General features: G+C 36.8%; 1 protein-coding gene across 1 annotated transcript in view; it reads right to left on the bottom strand.

Moving 5' to 3' along the window:
* The window catches only part of pug (pug C-1-tetrahydrofolate synthase, cytoplasmic), a 64,466-nt gene that overhangs the window by 30,018 nt on the left and 11,641 nt on the right, over positions 1–22,807 (bottom strand). Inside the window, exons 2-6 of the mRNA XM_065218485.1 lie at positions 15,139–15,411; positions 14,799–15,009; positions 3,721–3,845; positions 3,413–3,647; positions 3,238–3,349 (exon numbers count right to left, since the gene is read on the bottom strand). Coding sequence (XP_065074557.1) covers positions 3,238–3,349; positions 3,413–3,647; positions 3,721–3,845; positions 14,799–15,009; positions 15,139–15,411 — 956 coding nt within the window. The remainder of the gene's footprint in view (positions 1–3,237; positions 3,350–3,412; positions 3,648–3,720; positions 3,846–14,798; positions 15,010–15,138; positions 15,412–22,807) is intronic.

Raw genomic sequence — 22,807 nt, 5'->3', positions numbered from 1 at the left:
CCAATCGATTAGAAATTTTTCTACGAATCTGCTAAAATAAACACTTTATCAATTTTTAATAGTCCACTATTGAAAATTACACACATGTCCAACTGTTGCAATTGGTGTTGCAAAAAATATCATCGATTTCCTGCAAAAAGCGCTTTCTTTAACACAGTTGACATTGACATCAAGCACGTAATCCTACGTCAAATCTACCGTCATGGCTTGGACACAACCTCTTACCTTTTTTTTCAATCGCTTAAGCTCTGAATTCGACCAGGCAGGTTTAACAGGTTCGCGACTGATTCGCTTACACAGTTCGAAAAAGTAGTGTAAATTTCTGTCACTATAATGCACATAAATGGAGCGTCACATACCATACAAATTCACATTACAGATCGTGTAAACTTATGAGACATTTCATGAAATATTCTAAATATTGTATGCAACCATCCATATTTGCAAGCAATATTTCTTGCAAGTTGCTAGTTTACGTAAAAAGGAAGTTAACATGCTTGGATATTTACATCACCATTAAAATTCATAATTTTTTGGTGTGTAGGTACGAGTTGATCGATTGCGTACAAAAGAATGTGGGATGTCGTCGATGCGACGAGATTAGAATCACAATCATGCAGTGCCTCTTCCCAGTCGACATTTGAGAGAAAATCGTTCATTTCGCTGAAGTTGGCTTCGCCAAAGCTATACACGACGCTCTCTACAGTGTCTTTGAAATTTTGATGAACGTTGAGCTTTATGCTCACCAGTAGAGGAGTATGATGCCTACAGTTTTTAACAAGCGGGGAGGGGGCTGATATGATTGAACAATCAGTGCAAATCTTCTCACTTAAGAAACAGATATCGAGCATGTGTCTAGTTTTTAAGTATGTAACGGGCTCACAGCCAGTGCTGATAAAAATCCTTTCTTCTACACTCAATTTAGCTGAAAATGAAGAAAACCTTAACAGATAGACCCTCTACCTGCATGAATTTGAATTTTGATATCAACAAATTCCCTTGATCTAGGCAATTTCTGAGTATCAAAAATAACATTTGTTTTTCTTCATTCGTGGCTGGATTCTCATTATCGCCTCTGTTTGTAAATATTGATATTCGTATTCATCTTGGTCGGGATAATATTGAGGATCAAATGCAAAATGATTATTTTCATTTTAAACAAATATAGCGCTGAAGAACGTGGTTTTTAGGCATAAGTCGACGGCAAATTATTGCCTGAAGCTGAACTGATGATAATATCGATGATTTAGGCAGTGTGGTCGACAATATTCAAAATAATCATTTTGCCCAAAATGTCGTTGATTATTTTGCTTTTGAGGATCACTTCTGATTTTGACAATTTTGGGTTTGATAATCGAGCACTGGTGAATATCAACAAACGCGTATTCGTTGATGTATAATGAACTCATTTCGACAGTGAGCATTCATAAGGGCGTATACGCGATGATCGATTCTCTTCATCGAATTTCTCTTTGCATTACTACAGCTAAGCGAAACAATTTTCTAGAATTTGTTCAATGCAGAGTTGTAACAGGTTGTATTAGCTATCAAAAGCAATAGCAAACGTACCGAGAAACGTTAAATCTAGCGAGTTATTAACAAAAGAGAAAATCTATGAAGAGAATCGATCATCGCGTATAGGCCCTTATGCATGCTCACTGTCGATTTGTTCATTTCGCTCGTTTCGTAACTACGAAGATGTTCAAAACAAACGCAATTCATCGACACTGGGTTGAAGCGATACTCCTTGCTTGTGATGGTAAATGATAAAAACAGACACTGCTCACAGCTTATAGTCCAAATACAAATACAAATATGCGTTTCATTGGCAAAACACAAAATTGATGGGCAAAAGTCTAAGTGTGGAGAGATGATTGATTTGTATAGCTGTATCTGACAACACATTTTTTATTCGAAAAGCAGAGAATCCCGTACTTCTTGGCAATTTGATTGACATTAAGTTTGGCATCAATAATCACGCCAAAGTATTTAATTTCCGAACGCGATCAACTGTCTCACAGCCATTTCCAACAGAGACTCGATGGATGGATTACTTATATTCAGTTTCAATAACTCAACTTCAACCATCTGCTCAGAGAACGCAAATCTTCATTCAAGTGTATTACCGAATCTTCTAAATAGGGGAAATGGCTAAAAAGCTGCTATTTATCAATTTTATCTAGATGAACGCGTCATTGGGACGGTACAAATGGATATTTTTGGTTGCTATTGAAAATTTAGTCGATTGCTGAATTTATGTATTGGCCCAAATGAGGGACATTTAGGCCGACATTACATACATTTCCCCTATGTCACACAAATAACTCTCACACCATTTATATGCAGAACCCGAAATTCGAAAGCGCTTTATATTTCGCAGAAATAATTTCGAAAGTGCGCTTCAGAACCAAAAATAAACAGCATCAATCGTTTCTTTCTATTTCGCTAACATCAAATCAAATTCAACGCAGTTTCTCAAGAATGACCTTTCCGATATCCCGATTGTTCTGGTTTGTGTATTGCATTATTTTGAATGCTATTAAAATTGTAAATCGTTGGAGTCTCAAGATAAATTTCGACCAAAACTTATCTTGATATCTATCACCAAAAATGTTCTAAGTGACAACTAAAAACGCATAATGATCAATTTCACTCCAGTGATTAATTAACCCTTGTATTAGCTGTTTAAGAGGACCTGTATAGATTTTTTAAGGAACTGTGCAAACAAAATTTCATGTACTGATTTTACCCTTAAAATCTGCGCATTACGAATTCCGTTCTCCAACTGAGCTGTTCGTTGCTTTAATATTATTATTTATCGTCTAGAAAAATGTCATGAGCTCAGAGCAAATGGTGGAATACTTTCTGTCTTAAAATGTGCCCAATTTGAATGAAAATGCCTTATATATGGTGAATCTGAGTTGTGACGTCCAAACTGCACTGAAGAATGTCCTTGGTATTAGTATGTAGCCATACACGCATTCTCTTCAATTCAAGCATCACAACAATCACTAACCAATGCTTATCTGGAGTAAGCAATTTAAATGTGCCATAAGCACAAACATTCATTCCTATTTTTATTTGATAATGCCAGGGCGCTACTGTTTTGAACGTAGTTGTTGCTATTCTATGCTAGTTCCTGATAAGCTTTTGATTCATCATCATAGCAAGCCATGTCTGTATATGCACGTAAACAAATAACTACATAGCAACGAATTTCTAAGCAAATGGTCTTACCTGGGATGGAATTGATGCCGCAATCGATAACAACAGCACTTGGCTTAATCCAGGCCCCACGAATCATTTCCGGTTTACCAACGGCCACTACCAAGATGTCAGCTTTTTTGATCTAAAATTCAAATCATGCTCTAGTCACTGATACAGCTCGATAACAGCATCGCTCGATATTTACCGTCATGTTCATGTTTTTCGTCTTGGAATGGCAAACCGTAACCGTAGCATCGTGCCACTTGAGCAGCTCGGACATCGGAGTCCCCACGATCTTACTGCGCCCGATGATGACGGCGTGCGATCCTGCGATGGGAATTCCGCTTCGCTTGATCAGTTCCATGCACCCATTTGGAGTGCACGGTAGAAATCCACTCAAATCTCCCACGGCAAGACGGCCCTCGTTGATGGTGTTGAGTCTTTCAAATGGGATTGGATTAGTTATGCAGTGCAATAATAGTATCATAGTTTATGTATTTTAGACAACTTTACCCATCGACATCCTTATCGGGAGAGACGGCGTCGGTGATCAGATGCGAATCGATCGGACAGTCCGATTCCAGTGGCATCTGCACGATGATACCGTGAAAGTTGGGATCCTCATTGAGGCGCTTTATCTGCAAAATTCGATAAAAATAACCACATTCAAAATTAAACGCTTACTTCAATTCCGGATATTTTCGTGCATGATCGATCACGTTAAACCGAGGAATTTTAATAATTTGATGTCGATCAAGAAACACCGCTTTACTAGCAGAGCAGCTGCTCCGCGACATGGTTGCTCGAACCTAGCGCATAAATCAGCACTGGTTAACTGATGCTGTCATCATAAATATCCTGTCGCCAGAAGGCAAGTGAGGCGATTGAGCATTTTGATTTCCAGCTTATCCCACCCACACTTTTGAATCGATTAAATAATTTGCAATTTTGTTGCAATTGGACGACCACACTCGACCCATGTTTTAGCAATGTTCCGGACATCTTCGGCATTTCAAAGTGTTTGATTAATCAAGTAACATAGCTGTGGACAGATGCCGAGCGGGATCTTCCTACGTGCGAATGGTATATAGCTATATACATATGTTGGTACAACGCACGTGTTTGTTTTATGTCATGCTTCGACGAGGTGCGAAATTACCATGGCGCGACGGTATTCAGGCTGTGTCCAAGCGTCATTGAGATTTTTGCACATCTACTTATTGATCAATGAAATTCGTGCTGGTTGACAGGACGACATTCTAGTGGAAAATTTACATAGGTGTTGCAATTATATGCTGAATTTGACAGAAAAATTGAATCAGCTTCGAGTGGGTTGGGGAAGTTAGAGGGAAGAAGAATACTATTTAAAAGATGAAAGTTTGGTATGTTCTGAAAATCTCATTCAATCACGGTGATATTATAAAACCAGCTTCAGCTACGATATAAAAATATTCCTCAAGGCATGCATTGTGGTGGTATAATTTTTAATGGAATAGAGATAATTAGGTTCTTAACTACACACCAAATTTCAGATTTGAAAACCAGCAAAACGGATTACTGGAACAAGATCGAAAATTAGCTATTGTTTTTTAATGAATACTACAGAAAACATGAGTGATCTGCTGGAAATCAATGAAGAGCTGTCAAAGTGTGAGCGTCAAAAGCAATCAAAAATTAAAATGGGTGTCTAGAGGTTGCCGCGAATTTATGTCTCAAATTCTTCGGCGATTTAAAATGGTAAGTTGCCCAGTAATTCATGTATGAATATTGTTAATATTTTTTAATACACGCCGAACTTATGTGTTTACTAGGTTAATCTCAACAACTATCAAGAAACATGCTCCAGGCTTAATAAGAATAATTCTGTCTCAAGGACCTACCTAATACCATAGAGGTAACTCTAAGACTAGAAGGTTCCGAAATAACGTGCTCAACTTTTTGGCTCAGTTCTGGTAATCTCTTCGGTCCCAAGCTAATTGATACACCCCTCGAAACATAGGAAAATCCACGAACCCCTCATTTTATTTGTCAAACGTTCATTCACTTTCAGCAAAATCCTCGCAAATGTCAGATTTTTGGATTGCTGACAAAATCGGTAAAAAATATTGCTGAAATTTTTACTGATTTTCAGTAAAATGTTGTCATTTTGACAGAAGTTGAAATTGCTGGTAGATTCAGCAGCATTATTTTGCATTTGGTGTGTACATGAAACATTTATGGCACATTAAATCTGTATAAGCACTTTTTTCGTCTAAGTTTATGAAGTTCGCGACCTCGGATTTAGATAATATGAGTGATGTACTACTTTCACGTGTTGAAATTATGAATAGAATTAAAATACTGCTAAAATAATTTGGTTTTTGACATTGTAAAGTCACAATGCTTATTGTAAGCAGCCATACATTGATTTAGTGATCCAAATTTAGCATGGTTTGTACTCAATATATTTCATTTCGCAGATGCCGAGAAGGTGTATAAAAATTTAGATTGGGTAAGAGTTCTACTAAGTCAATACGATGTGAAACGATATCGTTTACAAATTAAACCATTGCTAATTCACGACGCTCTTTTAATGTTTGAATGTTGATCATTTGCACTTTTGCACTGATTCTAATTGTTATTTTTGCGTGATTAAGAAAGGCAAGACCATATACATTTGCCTTGCTCGGTATTTTTTTACAGAAAATAATCGCTACATACAGATTTTCCGATCAACGAAAATAATTTTACCAATGTTCTGTAATGTTTTAACGAAGTGACGGTAATCTGCTGATGAAGTTGACGAAATCTGTAAAATATATTACAGTATGAGACAAACGCCGAATTCGGTAAAAAAAAATACCGATCAAACTGTAAATCACAAACTAGTTTACCGAACTCCTGTAAATTATTTTAGTCTGTCAACTCGAAAGGTAGCCATATATACCGTATGCGTGATAATGTTTGCACCATTGAGCAATGTCAAAATTTAAAAAAAATCTCAAAAATTTCGTTTTCGAGTTTTTTTTTATTTATTCAATGGGGGGATGTTTCTCAGAGTCTTAAACTATGTTAATCATCGATCGAGTTTCCAATGTTTGTCTGAGGCTTGCTGTACTCGGGTGGCGTTTAGAATAGGCCATGGCATTCATGACGCGCCATATTGAGTAATCCAGCGGATTAAGATCGGGGCTGGATGGCGGCCACATATCCTTCGCCCAGAACGGAAGATGTTCCTGCAACCACTTCTGAGTGCGGTTCGAGGTGTGGCACGGAGCCCCATCTTGTTGAAATACAACATTTAGCTTCGGACCGTACTGTTCTTTGATCCACGGAAGAACATGTTTACTTAAAATCCCGATGTAGACCTCCGTGTTGACCTTGTCGTCTTCTGGAATGAACACCGGGTCCATTTTGTTGCCATCGGAAGCCACCAATCCAAACACCATAACGCTAGCAGGATGCTTGGTCAGATACACGTTCTTGTGCTCGTCGGCCACGTCTTTTACCGAAAGAGAACTAATATACCGGTCGGTTCTGGAATTTGATACGGGATCGACGGTAAACATGCTCTCGTCGGTGAACAGGATTACTGGATTTTTTCGCTTAATAAAGTTCAAGATTTTCTTGCATCGTTCGACTCGTAGCTCCCGGATGCGGTTGGTAATCATGTGTGTTTTTTTTTCCGTGCCCTCGACTTCGCCCTGCAGTCTTCCTTTACGATCTTCCGTGTCGTAAAGTCACTGATCCCGTGTTCCTTTGCTATTTTCCTTATTGAACGCACTGGGTTCATCCGAATCTTCCTTTTGATAACAGCGATAACCCTCGGAACCCGAGCTGTTCTTGGACGACCTGTGGCCACCTTCGCGGATAGTTGTCCTTTCTTTTCTCGGTCTAAAACCCTTTTGACGGTCCACCGAGACACTCCCACGGCGATTGAAATGTCTTTTTGCGACATTTGCGCGTGGGACAAATCACGAATACGCTGCCACTTCGTCATGGTGCAACTGTCAAACTAAGTAAATCATTTTCTTTTATACACAGCCTACTACGGTATGAGCTATAGGTTACGTGCATGCAAAGAAAACCAAGGCATTGTAGGCACAGATGAAACGGGAACCTTATTTGTACGATGGTGCAAACATTATCACTCATACGGTATACTGCATGTGAAATGTGAACAGTAATTTTGATTGAAATTCAGAGTAGCTAGAAAATCTAGTGTAAATAACGATTGTGGGCTTGTGAAACCCGCTCAAGCCGGTGGAACTTTTCGCAACCAAGAAATTGCTCTAATGATCTACTAGGTGTTGTGTGTCGTCCGTTGTCTTGTGTTGTGTTCAGTTTGTATAGCCTCTGGTTGATGACGGTGTCTTTTTTTATAATCGAGCAGGCATGAAAACAAATACAGAAGCAGCATGAGTGCATTCTCTAAATATACCGTAAGAAAACGTTAATAATATATTATTTGTAATTGTTTTGCAGACACTACCACTGTCGGGATCAGGTTACAGACTGTGTAGACTACGTTGCCACCTGCAGAAAGGACACATTTTAGCTGGAAATATTTATTAACACTTTTTTATTATAATTTCTATTATTATTTTAAAAAGCTCGTAGATATTATAGTTGGAGATGCTTATCGTCAATATAATACTTAAAGTGATCATTTTTTGACGTAGGACTACGTCTGTAATTTATAATGGGGGTACACTTTATGAAAACCGAAAATGGAAAAGGTAACGAAATTATGAAAGCTTTTGAACGTTAATAACTCAGCTGCTCCTAGACCAATTTCAATAATGTTATCACCAATCGATCAGAAATACTTCTACGCATCTGATAAAACTAATATCAATTTGCATAATGTCACCATTGAAAGTTGAATTCGATCCGGTCTCACCAAACAGTGTTTATACAATCACCGCGTGGTGAGTGGTGGTGTTCTCCAGTACGCAATGAAAGGCTCCCCGCAAACAGGTAGCTATCGTCGGCATCAGCAGCAGCAGCAGCAGCAGCAGTATGTAGTTCTTTCGGTGCGTGGCATTGAACATTGTTCTCCAGTACAAATCGAAAGGCTGTCTGCAAGCAGCGAGCAGCAGCCCACATCAGCATCCATAGAAGAAGGAAGAAGCCGCACCGCTACTGATTGGAATCAGTAGCTTTTCTTGAGTTGCTGTGAGCCATCTATGCCAAGCGCGTCACCCTCGTTCCAAACAACATACAGCTCGCCAACCTCATCTGTGAAGACTCTAATAGCTTAGCATTACTCAACGATAACGACAAAACAGTTCTTTTCAGAACCACCATAAATTATTGTTGTTTTTAATAAGAGTAAATTTTGATGCCGGCGCCGGTGGTGTAGTGGTAAACGTGACTGCTTTCTCACCCCCAATGAGTCTAGGTTCAAACCCAGCCGAGGTCGGTGGGATTTTTCTGAGGCATAAACATCTCTGGTCACGTCTTCCTTCGGAAGGGAAGTAAAGCCGTTGGTCCCGGGCAATGTGTGTTTGAATGGGTGCGATATCCTACGCAGGTATGGAAGCTGCCTTCCTGCACATTCGATTGCCGTCAATGTATAATTTATCATAATTTACTACGATCCATATAGCAGGGCTGGTAGCGATCACTACTGTTAGAAATAGTGATTTTAGTGACCATTTTGAATAAAAAAGTGACCAAATAGTGACATATAGTTGTAAAAATAGTGACTTAAATGTGACCTAAGAGTAGGCACATCAAATAAATGTTTGATGTTTTAGACTTATTCTATTATTATCTCATTACCATGATATGAACCTTTAAAGCGAAAGATTCAATAGAAAGTTTATAACCAAACCCACCGTATTAGTTACGGTGTCTACTAGCTTCAAAAATCTAGAAAACCGGGAATCCTCAGGAATTTTGTTTTTTCCTTAAAATACCTGGAAGGCTCAAAGCATTTAAAAATTGTTTTTAAAGAAAATAATGAATTTTAAAATACAACCATATAATTTTTCTCGTTATTTTTCATTCACACTTTGAACTTTAAAAATTCACAGTGGATGAATCTTCAGTTACGAAAAATAATAATAAAATGAATATTTTTTTATGTTTTGGAACATGCATATTTACTAAAAAAAAAAATAATTTGAACTAGTTCTGGACTTAAAAGCTATAATACTTCAAGAAATTTTCAAGAATCTTGAGTCAAATTCAATTCACAGTTTTAAAGACTCGAGGAATTTTATTATAATTTCTAAGGACCTCATTCCAAGGGAGCTCTGGGAAAAAGTCATTCAGAAAAACATCAAATGCAATCTGCTATCGCAGTTGTTTCTTTTGAATTTTATATTTCATGTGAAGCCTTAGCTAGTTAAAAGTAATTAGTTGAGTTAAAAGTAAATTTGAATGAAAAATCTTTGGAATTTCTGAGGAGCACAACTCTTGTGAACTTCACCAAAAAATTCCAAGGGCATTCTGATGATAATTTCGTAAAGTTTGTCGGAAAAAATGAATCCGGAGCACAAGCTATTGGACATTTTTCGAAAATACTAAAAGGAGGATTACAATTAAACGTGAGGATAACATCATTAAAAAAAAATTGGAAAATAAATTCAGGAGAGTTTTCCAAAAAAATTATGAGAAGAAATCTAAGGAATTTCTGAGGAGTAAAGTCAATGAATTTTTAGGAGACTTTCAATGTGAGTAGAATTCCAAGGGAAGGAGTGCGATTGAAAATTAAATCTGAAATGAATTCAATAAATACTCGGAGGATCTTTCCAATTTCTAATTGTGGAGAATTTCAAGGTAATTCCGAGGAAAACTGAAAGAAAATTTAATTCTGGCGATAGCTTCATCGAGATTTTGAGGAAATTTCCGTTGAATATGAAATGGACTATGTTTAGGTCTTCAGACCACTTGAAAGTTCTCATTTTTTTCTGAAGTTAATGAAACTGCCTTGAAGTTCTTGTGTAGTTTGATAAACTATCCTGATGCTCACAATACCTCAAATCCAGAACTGTATAGGACTTTCTAAAGTTTCCTCATTTCTTTTAACGATCATGCATCTTCTTTAAAATTTCAACAATTCACTGAAGTTCTCTAAACTTCTTTAAAATTTATGTAACTTCTCTAATGTTGACGGAACTGTTCTGAGGTTCTCTGTTCTTTTCTGAAATTCTCAAAACTTCTCTAAGTGTTTGCAGTTTTCATGAAGCTTGTTGTACTGCGCTGAATTTAATTAAATCGTCCTAAAAATGTTTAAGCTTCAGCGAACTTCTGAACTTATGCGAAGACCTCAAACAACTTTTGAACATCTCTGAAGTTACCTGAAAATCTGGGAACTGCTTTAAATTCCCCACTAATTTTCTGAAACTAATTTTCGGAGCTAACTTCTTTCAAATGCTTCCGCATTTTGCTACTGTTTATAAAATTCCTTAAAGTTCGCGGATCTCATCTTAAGCTCCATCGATTTCTATGAACTAATATTTCTGAACTAATCCTTCTGTGAAGTTTTCGAAGTTTTTCTAAATTTTTGGAACTTTTGTGCTCCCGTAATTTTCATGGAATTCGAACGAAATAATTAATATAGTTTTAAGATTTTCACTGGAGTTCTCAAGATTTTCTGAAGTTCATAAAACTTCCCTTAAATTATCGACACTAATTTAAAACTTCTTCAATAGTCTAGACTTTTCTGGTGCCTAGACGATTACTGAATTTCTTTAAAGTTCTCTTGACTGCCCTGAATTTATCAGTATTTTTTAAGAACCCGCAACTTTACTGGAGTGAATTAACTTGCCTTGAAGTTTCAAGAATGTTCCTTAAGCATTATAGCCATTATTAACACTCGCTTATTTTCTCTGAACGTATCTATGCTTACCTGAAGTTCTCTTAATTTGTTTGATAATCCAGAAAATTTTCTGATATAAATTCATAATTCCCTGACGCTTCTGACGTTTAAAGATCAACCATAGAATTCTTGGAATACCCTATAATTCCACGGAACTCTTTGTAAGTCGCTGCAAATTTGCTTAAGGTAATAGGATTATTCTATAATTTCATAAAGTTCAAATAAAGTTCCGACAGAACTTTCAAGTTCCATAAAGTTCAAATAAAGTTCCGACAGAACTTTCAAGTTCCATAAAGTTCAAATAAAGTTCCGACAGAACTTTCAAGTTCCATAAAGTTCAAATAAAGTTCCGACAGAACTTTCAAGTTCCATAAAGTTCAAATAAAGTTCCGACAGATCTTTCAAGTTCCATAAAGTTCAAATAAAGTTCCGGCAGAACTTTCAAGTTCCATAAAGTTCCGACAGAACTTTCAAGTTCCATAAAGTTCAAATAAAGTTCCAGCAGAACTTTCAAGCCACATGAAGCAATCCGCACAAATCTTTTTTTGTAACAAAATTTAATGTACGTAAATATGAAATAATCAGTGGCCCGAATAAATCATAAATCCAATATTTATGCAACATTCTATCCAAAAATAAAAAAAATAAAAAGTAATTTCCTGGATTCGAACCCGTGTATTCGGCATGTGATCTACGATTGCTAACCACTGCGCCACAAGTGTGATGGAATACCATGTGGGCAAACAGCAATTTAAATTCATCAAGGTGTTGTGTTTCGTACTCAAGTCAGTCACCAGGCTCAGAGAACTTCAACAATAGGCGGGACAACAGCTCACTTTAATATATTTCAGATGACGCAGTGGTTCGTGCTGAGACTCTCACGCAGAAGGACTGGGTTTAATTTTTCAACAGCTCCATTACTAATAATAATGCTGATAAATCAATACACATTAATACCTGCCTTTAGAAATAACTTTCATAAAAGTGCGAACTAAATATATAGAATTTGGTGTAGAGGACAAAAAAAAAACCTTTTTTAATTTATTTTCTAAAAGTTCCGTTCAAGTTCCGCCAGAGGCTGCTTAGAATGCTCTTCAATTATGGTACCGGAACTTTCAAGTTCTTATAACGACTTAAAAATGAGGCTGCTTAGAATTCTATAGACCACCTTCAACCAAGGTGCTTAAGCCATAAATAGCCTTTTATCAGAACTTTTGGTTACTTGGGCAGCCCTGATATAGTTGCACAGAAAAGTCATTCCCTACATTGATTAAATTTTAGTAGCAATAAATTTTACTTATGTTCTGTCACTTCCGGTGAGCCAATGACCAGCTAATATATCAAATATCTCATTTTTACTACATTCCATATAGCTGCAGAGAAAAATAAAGGTATGCTTTGATTGAAATATATAATAATCAAGTTTACGGATGTTAAGATTCATCCGATAGCCACTCGGATACAGTTACAGAAAAAAACATGGCCTAATTTGATCAAATTTACGCAGAAATCAATGTTATGGATATTCAGGATCTTCTGGCGGGCCATCTAGTGACCATTCGAAGCTAATGACCAGCTAATATATAAACAAATCACCAATTTAATACATTCCATATAGGAAAAATGGCTCTAATGTTGGCCTATGGATTTAAGATTGGACCCATCGCTAAAAATCTGCTATTTATCAATTGTATCTAGACGAACGCGTCATTTGGACGGTACTAATGTATATTTTTGGTTGCTATTGAAAATTTAGTCGATTGCTGAATTTATGTATGGACCCATATTATGGGCATTTGGCCGACATTACATCCATTTCCCCTATCAGAACAAATCTAAGCCTACTTTGATAAAATTTACTTAGCAATAAATATTACGGATGTTCCAGATCATCCGGCGGGTCATTTGATGATCACCTAGATTCAATTTCATATAGTTGCAGATAAAAATCATGGCCTACTTTGATCAAATTTACGAAGCAATAAAATTTACTGATGTTCCGGATCTTCCAGTGGACCATCTGGTGATCATTTGAAGCCAGTGGGCAGCTAATTTATCATACATCATAATTTAACTATATTTTATATAGTTGTAGACACAAATCAAGGCATACTTTGATCAAATTTACATCAATCAATTTTAAGAATGTTTGTGATCTTCCGGTGGACCATCTAGTGATAACCTGGAGCTAATAACCAGCTAATACTTTCCCACATCGCATTTACGGATTGTCCCAGACATTTTACGGATGATCCAGATCTTCCATCTGGTGGGCCACTCAAAAAAAAACATATCAAAATTCACCATTAGCCGGCACCGGTGGTGTAGTGGTAAGCGTGACTACTTTTTAACACCCCAATGGGTCTGGGTTCAATCCCAGCCGAGGTCAGTGGGATTTTTCTGAGGCATAAAAATCTCTGGTCACATTTTCCTTCCGAAGGGAGGTCCCGACCCATGTGTGTTGATTTTTTTTATTTTTTTTTTATTTTTTTTTTTTTTATTATTATAGTTACTTTAACACTCTTGGGTCATTCGTGACTTGTCCGGGGGTGAGATTTGAACTCGTGACTTTGGCGTGAGAGGTAAGGATGTTAACCACTACGCCGGGGTCGCGATATCCTACGCAGGTGTGGAAGCTGCCTTCCTGCACATTCGATTGCCGTCAATGGATGGCAATCGATGTCCGTCGGTGATTGGCACTAGATTGCGGAACAGAGACCAACGTTAAATTAAGGAAAGAAAAATCACCATTTTAGTGCATTCCATATACAATCAGAACAAATAAAGGCCTGCTTTGATGAAATTTACACAGCAATTAAGTTTACAGATTTTCCGATGACCACTCGGAGCCAACGACCAGCCAATATATCAAAAATCACAATTTTACTTCATTTCACATAGGGGAAATGGCTTTAATGTTGGCCTATGGATCTAATATTGGGCCCATCGCTAAAAATCTGCTATTTATCAATTTTATCTAGATGAACGCGTCATTGGGACGGTACTAATGGATATTTTTGGTCACTATTGAAAATGGAGTCGATTGCTGAATTTATGTATGGGCCCAAATTAGGGGCATTTAGGCCGACATTACATCCATTTCCCCTAGTTGCAGAGAATAATCAATACATAATTTGATCAAAAAATCATAATAATCAATATTAAGGTTGATCCGATTCACCGAATGGCATTCCGGTGGACATTTCGTATTTAGAACCAGGTTGTGGGTTGGTTTTATTAAAATATTAATCAGCACTACTCATTGATGCCTGTTGCTGTGGATTTCCAGCATCACCGTGTTCTAGATTACTGGTACCTTATCTATTTGAACCGCTACTAGCTTTTCGGGGTTAACTCAGATTCACATCCAGTATTGAGCCAAAAAGTTCGCAAGACTCTAAAGGTTCTACATTTTGCCACGAAAAAAATCTACGAACTACAGTGCCACCTAGAGCCGCGAATGTGAAAGTGGCTCGTTCTCCTATACATTTTGTAGATTTTCCCCATACAAACTTCAAGCCCTTTGAGCGAGGAGTTCCCGTGAACCAAATGTCTTCAAATTTTGGCAGGGTATTTCTGACCCCCCAAACTACCTTTCCAGAGGGTAGCGTTTAAAATTCCAGGATTGACCTATTTTGAAACAGCCTAAGGAGCATCCATAGTAGTTTTTGTATGATTTGCTGCATCTCCTGATCTTGAAATAATTGGTACATGAAGTTGTCCAAGTACGCAAAACTTTATGTATATAAACGAATTTATTATGTTTGGCTATATTACTCACCACGGCCAGGAGTTCATCTTGCGTAGTTGACTTGGGAAGTTGCATGTGCTCCGCGTAGATTCCAATCTCTTCGGCAGCCTTAATCTTCATGCGGATGTACACGTTTGAATCTTCGCGATCACCAACTTGCACAATGGCCAATCCCGGCACAAGGGTCGGAATTTTATTCCTAATTTCACTCACATCTTTCTTCAATTTGTCACGAATTTCTCTGCAAATGATTGATTAAGATAAACAAAAAGATTCAACAATCAACTCAACATATTTCAATATCCATTCCATGATCACTACAAAGCACAATTTTCTACAAGTTCGTGCACTTATTCCTTCGGTAACTCACTTGGAAACATCCGCGCCCGAGAGAATCTTGGCCGTACCGATCATGTTCGCGTCGGTTGATTTTGTACAGATAACACTTTCCACTAACGGGTTCAACAATTGTCGAACAGTTGAAAATGGAGATACGTCTGAACTGGTTGAAGTTCCGTTGATGAATGGCGAAGGAGCGAATCCTTTATAGGCGAGTTGTTCAGTATACTGGGATTGACTTTTCCCTTTCGAAGTGGGCTGCTGTTGGTCCTGTCCAGGCCGTTGGATGTTCACGAACGATGAGCTGCAACTGAATCGAGAACTGAGCTGAAATTCGCTTAACAGCATCCGACGAGGTAAGGATCTTCGCAAGATCACAGTATTGATGTAGTGTGGACGCGCCATGCGCAAGCTTGGAAAAACTTAAAGTGCGCGAAAGTGGTAATTATGGCGCAGTGATCAATGTGTATTGGTATAATTATCGCGCACATCGGTTTTATTAATTCACGCGATGAGAAGGTTTCCTCCTGGTTGTTTGTTGCAACTACGGAGCGCGGTACAATCGAGGGTCAAGAATTACGAAAGGGCATGGGGAGATAAGCCAATTTGCCTTCGATTTGTGCATATAGCACAAATACTGTCACTTATCAGGACTCGCGGGGGATGCACTTTCCTCTAGGGAAACTATTCCGAGATGCGATGCGACCTCCACATCGTCCAGTTACATTCCCTTATAATGATTGCACTGATTTATTTCATGAAAAGGGAAAGCTATTTATAATCATACAATTATAGACATCATTGATGAAAGACAAATATTTTGCAACTTAACACATTAGCAAGTGTTAATGCGTGCTAGTTGTCAAAGAACTAATCGGCGTCAAAATTTGATTTGTTTTTCAAATCCACTCTTGATTTGTAACTATACTTTAAGAAAAACAAACACTCTTTCACACACACACTTTTTGTGTTTCGGATTTCACAGTCATGCGAAGCAATCAGCTTCGGTTTCAACGGATTTTATTTCATCATAAAAGTTCCATTGATCGAAAACGATTACACGATCAGGGCTGACAGCGGAGAAAACAGTGAAAAATTAATGCCACTTCTCATCGATATTGGCATATTTTGGGACGAGGCAGAAAGTTTTGCCTTCCGTGAGATCTATCACTAGGAGACGCTAGTATGTATTTACCGATTGAAAAATGAGATGATCTTGGGCGATCAATTAGTCAACCGTTGCAAATCACTTTCTAGTTGTCTTCTGAAATAAATCGGCTTGATCTTGAATTATTCCTTGATGTCGAACACTGGATGGAGGCCAGAATAGGTCGGGAATATTGAATATTTCATTCATGAGATCACATGATCACGGTTAACGGAGATTCAAACAATTGATGCTAGGAGCAATGCGCAAAAGAAAAGTCTGTGAGATGGATTCATCTGTCAACAATGACCTTATTGGTTTTAAAATGGCAACAGGTCGTCTCCAAAGACCCCGGATAACGAAGGACAAATAGTGGATAGTATTCGTTTTCAATGGCTGCTTTAAGAAGCGTTAGATATTTTGCACACCATCTTCGAATATAAATATATAAAGCATGGTTCAGTTAGAATCTGAACGCAAGGAATCAGTTCTATTTCGGTATTGGTTTGTTGCATGAAAAATGTTAAGTGTAGTCATATTTAAGCATTTCCACTGCACCTTCTTCTTCTTCTTCTTCTTCTTCTTCTTCTTCTTCTTCTTCTTCGCATTTCAAGCTTATTGCATATCGCATATTAGCTTATTGCGTGCTCTCAACTTAGTGTTCTAGATGCACTTCCACAGTTATTAATTGAGAGCTTTCGACGCCTGTACCATTTTTGCATTGGTATAATTGTGTGGCAAGTCCAATCATGCTTTTATGCCCAGGGAAGTCGAGAAATTTTCCAACCCGAAAAATTTCTAGACCGGACCAGGAATTGAACCCAGCCACCTCCAGCATGGTCTTGCTTTGTAGCTGCGCCTTTACCGACTGAGCTAAGGGAGACCCCTGCACTTTCATACCACACAATTATTGGTGAGATGCACCTTACCAATATATCTCAATTGGGTGGAATGTCCTTTTTAATAAAATGCACTCCATTGTTATGACACCACTCGGGATTTTTTTTTTAAATTATCGAACAGGTTTGGGCTGAAATGACTCAGAATGTTATGAAATTAGGCCCACAGGTGGAGTTTATAATTATGGTACACTGGGTAAGTTGAACTATTAGCGGAAGTGAATAATCACTGCGATTATTTTTAACAGTATTGTATAAACCTTACTGAACTGTATCCAGTTTTATTATTATAACTAGTTCGTTCATTTACTAGGCTCAGTCGTGTGTAACACTTTGCGGAGCCAAAAATCAGTAATTTTTGAATTATCATTTTAAACAGCAGTATTGGTTACCAATTACTGGCGGGCTCAAGGTTAATGGGTAACAATTTCGATTGGAATGAGCTAGGTAGGAAACTGGTTTCTTTAGCCTCCTTCAGATACTACTCTCGAAAGGTTGTCCAAATTCTGGCTGGGCAGGGGCAAGTATCACAGAAACAGTTTGATAATAAGACTGGGACACAAGGCACAAAGGTCCCAAAGCCGTATTTAGGAAGACAAAAATGTTTGCGCTAAAACCGTTGGTTTTAGGCATATGGTATCTTGGGAAAAGCTTTTGCATATTTTTTGGCCAATTTTTTTCATGTTAGTGAAATTAGGTTGGTCCATAAAATTGGTGAATTGAAAATGTGAACTTTTTTATTGTTTGAGAAAGACCAACCCAACAAACAATTGCCTATTGAAGAAACAACTTCTTGACGATTTTATTCCACTTCATGCTTAATAATACTTGTACTGTTTTTAATAATAACTTCTGTTCAGGCTTTGTTCACACAAATCTGGAGAATTTATTCAACCACAACATCGAAATATTTGGTATTGAATAAGGTATGTCGAGAAGATTTTATTCGACAAACATACACACACATGTCATTATATGGGATTCGAACCATAACCTTCCGATCACCAGCCGCTTGCCTTGCCATCTGAGCTATCCTAGATACGTCATATGAGCAGCTAAATAAGCAATAAAAGCTTGAATCTGAAAACCTATCAGCGCTTCCAGCCGTAACTCTAGCTAATTCAAGAAGATGTGAGAATGATTAATTCATTCGTATTTGTTTAACATTAGACCAACGTTACCTCTCCATCACTCTAAATTCAATGGAAAGGATGCTATTCTTTTCGATAGATCTATGAATTGGTTGTCGTGAGTGATACGATGTATGATTACGATTTAAATTAATTAGGAGTAGAACATAAATAAAAAAAGGGTTGAGGCTGGGATTGAACTCGCGACCTTCTACTTGGAAAGCGGAAACGGTAACCACTATGTTACCAATTTCGTTTTGTTGTTAGCCTGAAGCACTGTTGTGGAATAATGAATGAATACGCCGTTTGTAAAGCATTTATAAAGCATGCAATTAATACATGGACGCATAGTGGTATAAGAGCTATTATGCTGACTGTATTCACCTTTATTCAGCAATATTGTTAAGCAATGCAATGGAATCTAGTAATGGAGCTAGAAAACAATTATTAGACGTATAATAAAGCATGTTATTAAATCAATTGAAACAGTCGGCTTAAAGCGTCAATGTATGTGCAAATTACACTTATTCAGTATGTTATTAGATCAAACTTCTTGTGTTGAATCAGGAAGACAGTCATCGTTTGTATAGATTTTAATAAGTATATTAATCATATCAGAGCAAACGGCGTAATAAAGGCGCATCTATTGAATCTCTGACTACTTCTATAGTTGAAGCAAGAGCTGCCTCAGTACCAAAATGCGAGGTTAAATTCGATTCAATTATAATAGACGATGATCTTCAGCTCTTGATCCGTCTTAAAAATGTCCGTAGGAGACAATTTCAAAGAACACGCGATCCTGCCATGAAAGTTATCTGGCGGGATTTGCAAAAACAAATTAAAAAGCGATTCTCTGCCCTGAGGAACAAAACTTTTGAAAATAATGTTTCTAAATTAGACCCGAGTTCCAAACCCTTTTGGAAACTCACAAAAATTTTGAAAAAACCTCAAAAGCCTATTCCAGCGCTCAAAGAAGGTGGTAAAATTTTGATCACAAATTTGGAAAAAGCTCAGAAACTTGCTAAGCAATTCGAGAGTTCCCATAATTTCAGTTTGGGTCTTACTAGTCCTATTGAGAATCAGGTTGCTCGGGATTTTCTGAATATTTTCTCTCGGGAAAATATTTTTGATGATTCCTGGGGGACTGATTTGGACGAAGTAAGGTCTATAACTAAAAAATTTCAAAATATGAAAGCTCCAGGTGATGATGGAATTTTCTATATCCTCATCAAAAAACTCCCAGAGAGTACCTTGTCTTTCTTGGTAAAATTATTTAACAGATGTTTCCATTTGGCATACTTTCCTGATAAATGGAAAAATGCAAAAGTTGTTCCAATTTTGAAGCCGGATAAAAATCCAGCTGAAGCTTCTAGCTACCGTCCAATACGTTTGCTTTCTTCAATAAGTAAACTTTTTGAAAAGATAATTTGGAATAGAATGATGCTTCACATCAATACGAACTCAATTTTTGCAGATGAGCAGTTTGGATTTCGCCATGGGCATTCAACTACTCATCAACTCTTAAGAGTTACCAATTTAATTCGTACAAACAAATCTGAAGGCCACTCAACTGGAGTTGCTCTTCTAGACATAGAAAAAGCATTCGATAGTGTTTGGCATGAAGGTTTGATTGCTAAATTGAAAAAGTTTAATTTTCCACTTTATATTATGAAATTAGTTCAAAATTATTTAACTGACAGAACTCTGCAGGTAAATTATCAAAATTCCAAATCTAATCGACTACCTGTTAGAGCAGGAGTTCCTCAGGGTAGCATTCTTGGGCTTATATTGTATAACATTTTCACCTCGGACCTCCCTGATTTGCCTCAGGGTTGCCACAAATCTTTGTTCGCTGATGACACAGGCATTTCCGCTAAAGGAAGAAGTCTTCGTGTTATTTGCAGCAGACTGCAGAAAAGTTTAGATATTTTCTCTTCTTATTTACAAAAATGGAAGATTTCTCCCAACGCTTCCAAAACTCAACTTATAATATTTCCACATAAGCCTAGAGCTTCGTTTTTGAAACCTAGTAGTAGTCACATAGTCACTATGAACGGAGTTCCAATTTCCTGGTCAAACCAAGTGAAATATCTTGGATTAATACTTGACCAAAAATTAACTTTTAAAGATCACATTGAGGGCATTCAAGCCAAATGTAACAAATATATAAAATGTTTGTATCCTCTTATTAACAGGAAATCCAAACTTTGCCTGACGAATAAACTTCTAATAGTTAAACAAGTTTTTAGACCGGCCATGCTTTACGCTGTGCCAATATGGTCTAGTTGCTGCATTACCAGGAGAAAAGCACTTCAAAGGATTCCGAACAAAATTCTGAAAATGATTTTGAAGTTGCCTCCCTGGTACAGTACTACCGAGGTACATAGAATTTCGAATGTTGAGACTTTAGAACAAATGTCCAACAAAATAATTAATAATTTCAGGCAAAAGTCGTTGCAATCCTCAATTGCAACGATTAATTCCCTGTATACTTAGATAAGATTAGTTTTAGTTTTTAGTTTTAAGATATCAATTGTTATACTGACATGCAGGTTAAAAAACCTGTTTAAAATACTGAATTGCCAAGACATGAACAATGTAAAAACACTTAGATATATATCATAACAATTAAGGCTGGTACGTTACTGCAGTAACTGGAGCACCTAGGTTAAAATGAAATGTAATTTATTTTGAATGTGGAACAAATAAAGAGTTAAAAAAAAAAAAAAAAAAAATGGCGCATCTATCGATCTCAATGAGGTTTTCTGAACACATAATTTGACAACCCGTTTTATTCAGCATTGTACACTGTTATAAAGCATTTATTCAATCTATATGCTTATTTGTGACTCTGAATTGTTTTTGGGCAGTGTTGTGGAATAATGAATCTAATATGTCGTTTATATAGCATTTACAAAGCATGCAATTAAAACATGGACGCATAGTGGTATAAGAGCTATTTTGCTGACTGTATTCACCTTTATACAGCAATATTGTAAAGCAATGCAATGAAATCTAATAATGGAGCTAGAAAACATTTATAAGACGTCTAATAAAGCATTTTATTAGAGCAATTGAAAACAGTCGAATTAGAGCAATAATGTAAGCCTAGAGCTTCGTTTTTGAAACCTAGTAGTAGTCACATAGTCACTATGAACGGAGTTCCAATTTCCTGGTCAAACCAAGTGAAATATCTTGGATTAATACTTGACCAAAAATTAACTTTTAAAGATCACATTGAGGGCATTCAAGCCAAATGTAATAAATATATAAAATGTTTGTATCCTCTTATAAACAGGAAATCCAAACTTTGCCTGACGAATAAACTTCTAATATTTAAACAAGTTTTTAGACCGGCCATGCTTTACGCTGTGCCAATATGGTCTAGTTGCTGCACTACCAGGAAAAAAGCACTTCAAAGGATTCAGAACAAAATTCTGAAAATGATTTTGAAGTTGCCTCCCTGGTACAGTACAACCGAAGTACATAGAATTTCGAATGTTGAGACTTTAGCACAAATGTCCAACAAAATAATTAATAATTTCAGGCAAAAATCGTTGCAATCCTCAATTGCAACGATTAATTCCCTTTATACTTAGATAAGATTTAGTTTTAGTTTTTAGTTTTAAGATATCAATTGTTGTACTGACATGCAGGTTAAGAAACCTGTTTAAAATACTGAATTGCCAAGACATGAACAATGTAAAAACACTTAGATATATATCATAACAATTAAGGCTGGTACGTTACTGCAGTAACTGGAGCACCTAGGAATTTAGAACAAATAAAGAGTTAAAAAAAAAAAAAAAAAAAGAGCAATAATGTATGTGCAAATTAGACTTATTCAGTTTGTTATTAGATCAAACTTCTGGTTCTGAATCAGGAAGACAGTCAACGTTTATAAAGCTTTTAATAAGTAAATTAATCATATCAGAGCAAACGGCGTAATAAAGGCGCATCTATCGATCTCAATGAGCTTTTTTCAGAACATAATTCGACATCTTGTTTTATTCAGCATTGTACACTGTTATACAGCATTTATTCAATGTGTATGCTTATTTGTGACTTCGAATTGTTTGTTGGGAATGCAATACTGTAAAAAGTCACCAAATTTCCATCTCTTATAGTTCATGAGTTATGATTTTGTTAAACAAGCCAGTTAGGGTGGCCCCTGAAAAAATTGGTTTTCTATCAATATCTTTTCATATGTTCGTTTCTCGTAAAAACGATGCTGTAGACACTTTTAGAACTTTCAATGACAAATATTTTTGCTGAAGCAAAAAAGTTACTATCTTTTTTATTGAAAAGTTAAAGGCGATTTTCTAATCTAATCTAATCTAAAGGGTAATACGGTCAAAATTTGGTCAAGGGAAAACGCGTGTAAGTCGGTGAAATCGTTTATTTAAAAAATCAAATTAAATTTCTTTTTCAAGTTCAATTAGTATAAAATTCAGGAAAAATATTCAGTTAGGCTTCCGCTTTTCCAAATCCGAATTGCCGGGCCTTACGCTTGACCCCTGCCAT

Source organism: Ochlerotatus camptorhynchus, unplaced genomic scaffold (genome assembly GCF_037179485.1).
Source record: "Ochlerotatus camptorhynchus isolate MF236.1 unplaced genomic scaffold, CSIRO-AGI_Acam_v1.1 ptg000087l, whole genome shotgun sequence".
Classification (NCBI taxonomy): domain Eukaryota; kingdom Metazoa; phylum Arthropoda; class Insecta; order Diptera; family Culicidae; genus Ochlerotatus; species Ochlerotatus camptorhynchus.
This window is presented reverse-complemented; position numbering and strand designations above follow the sequence as displayed.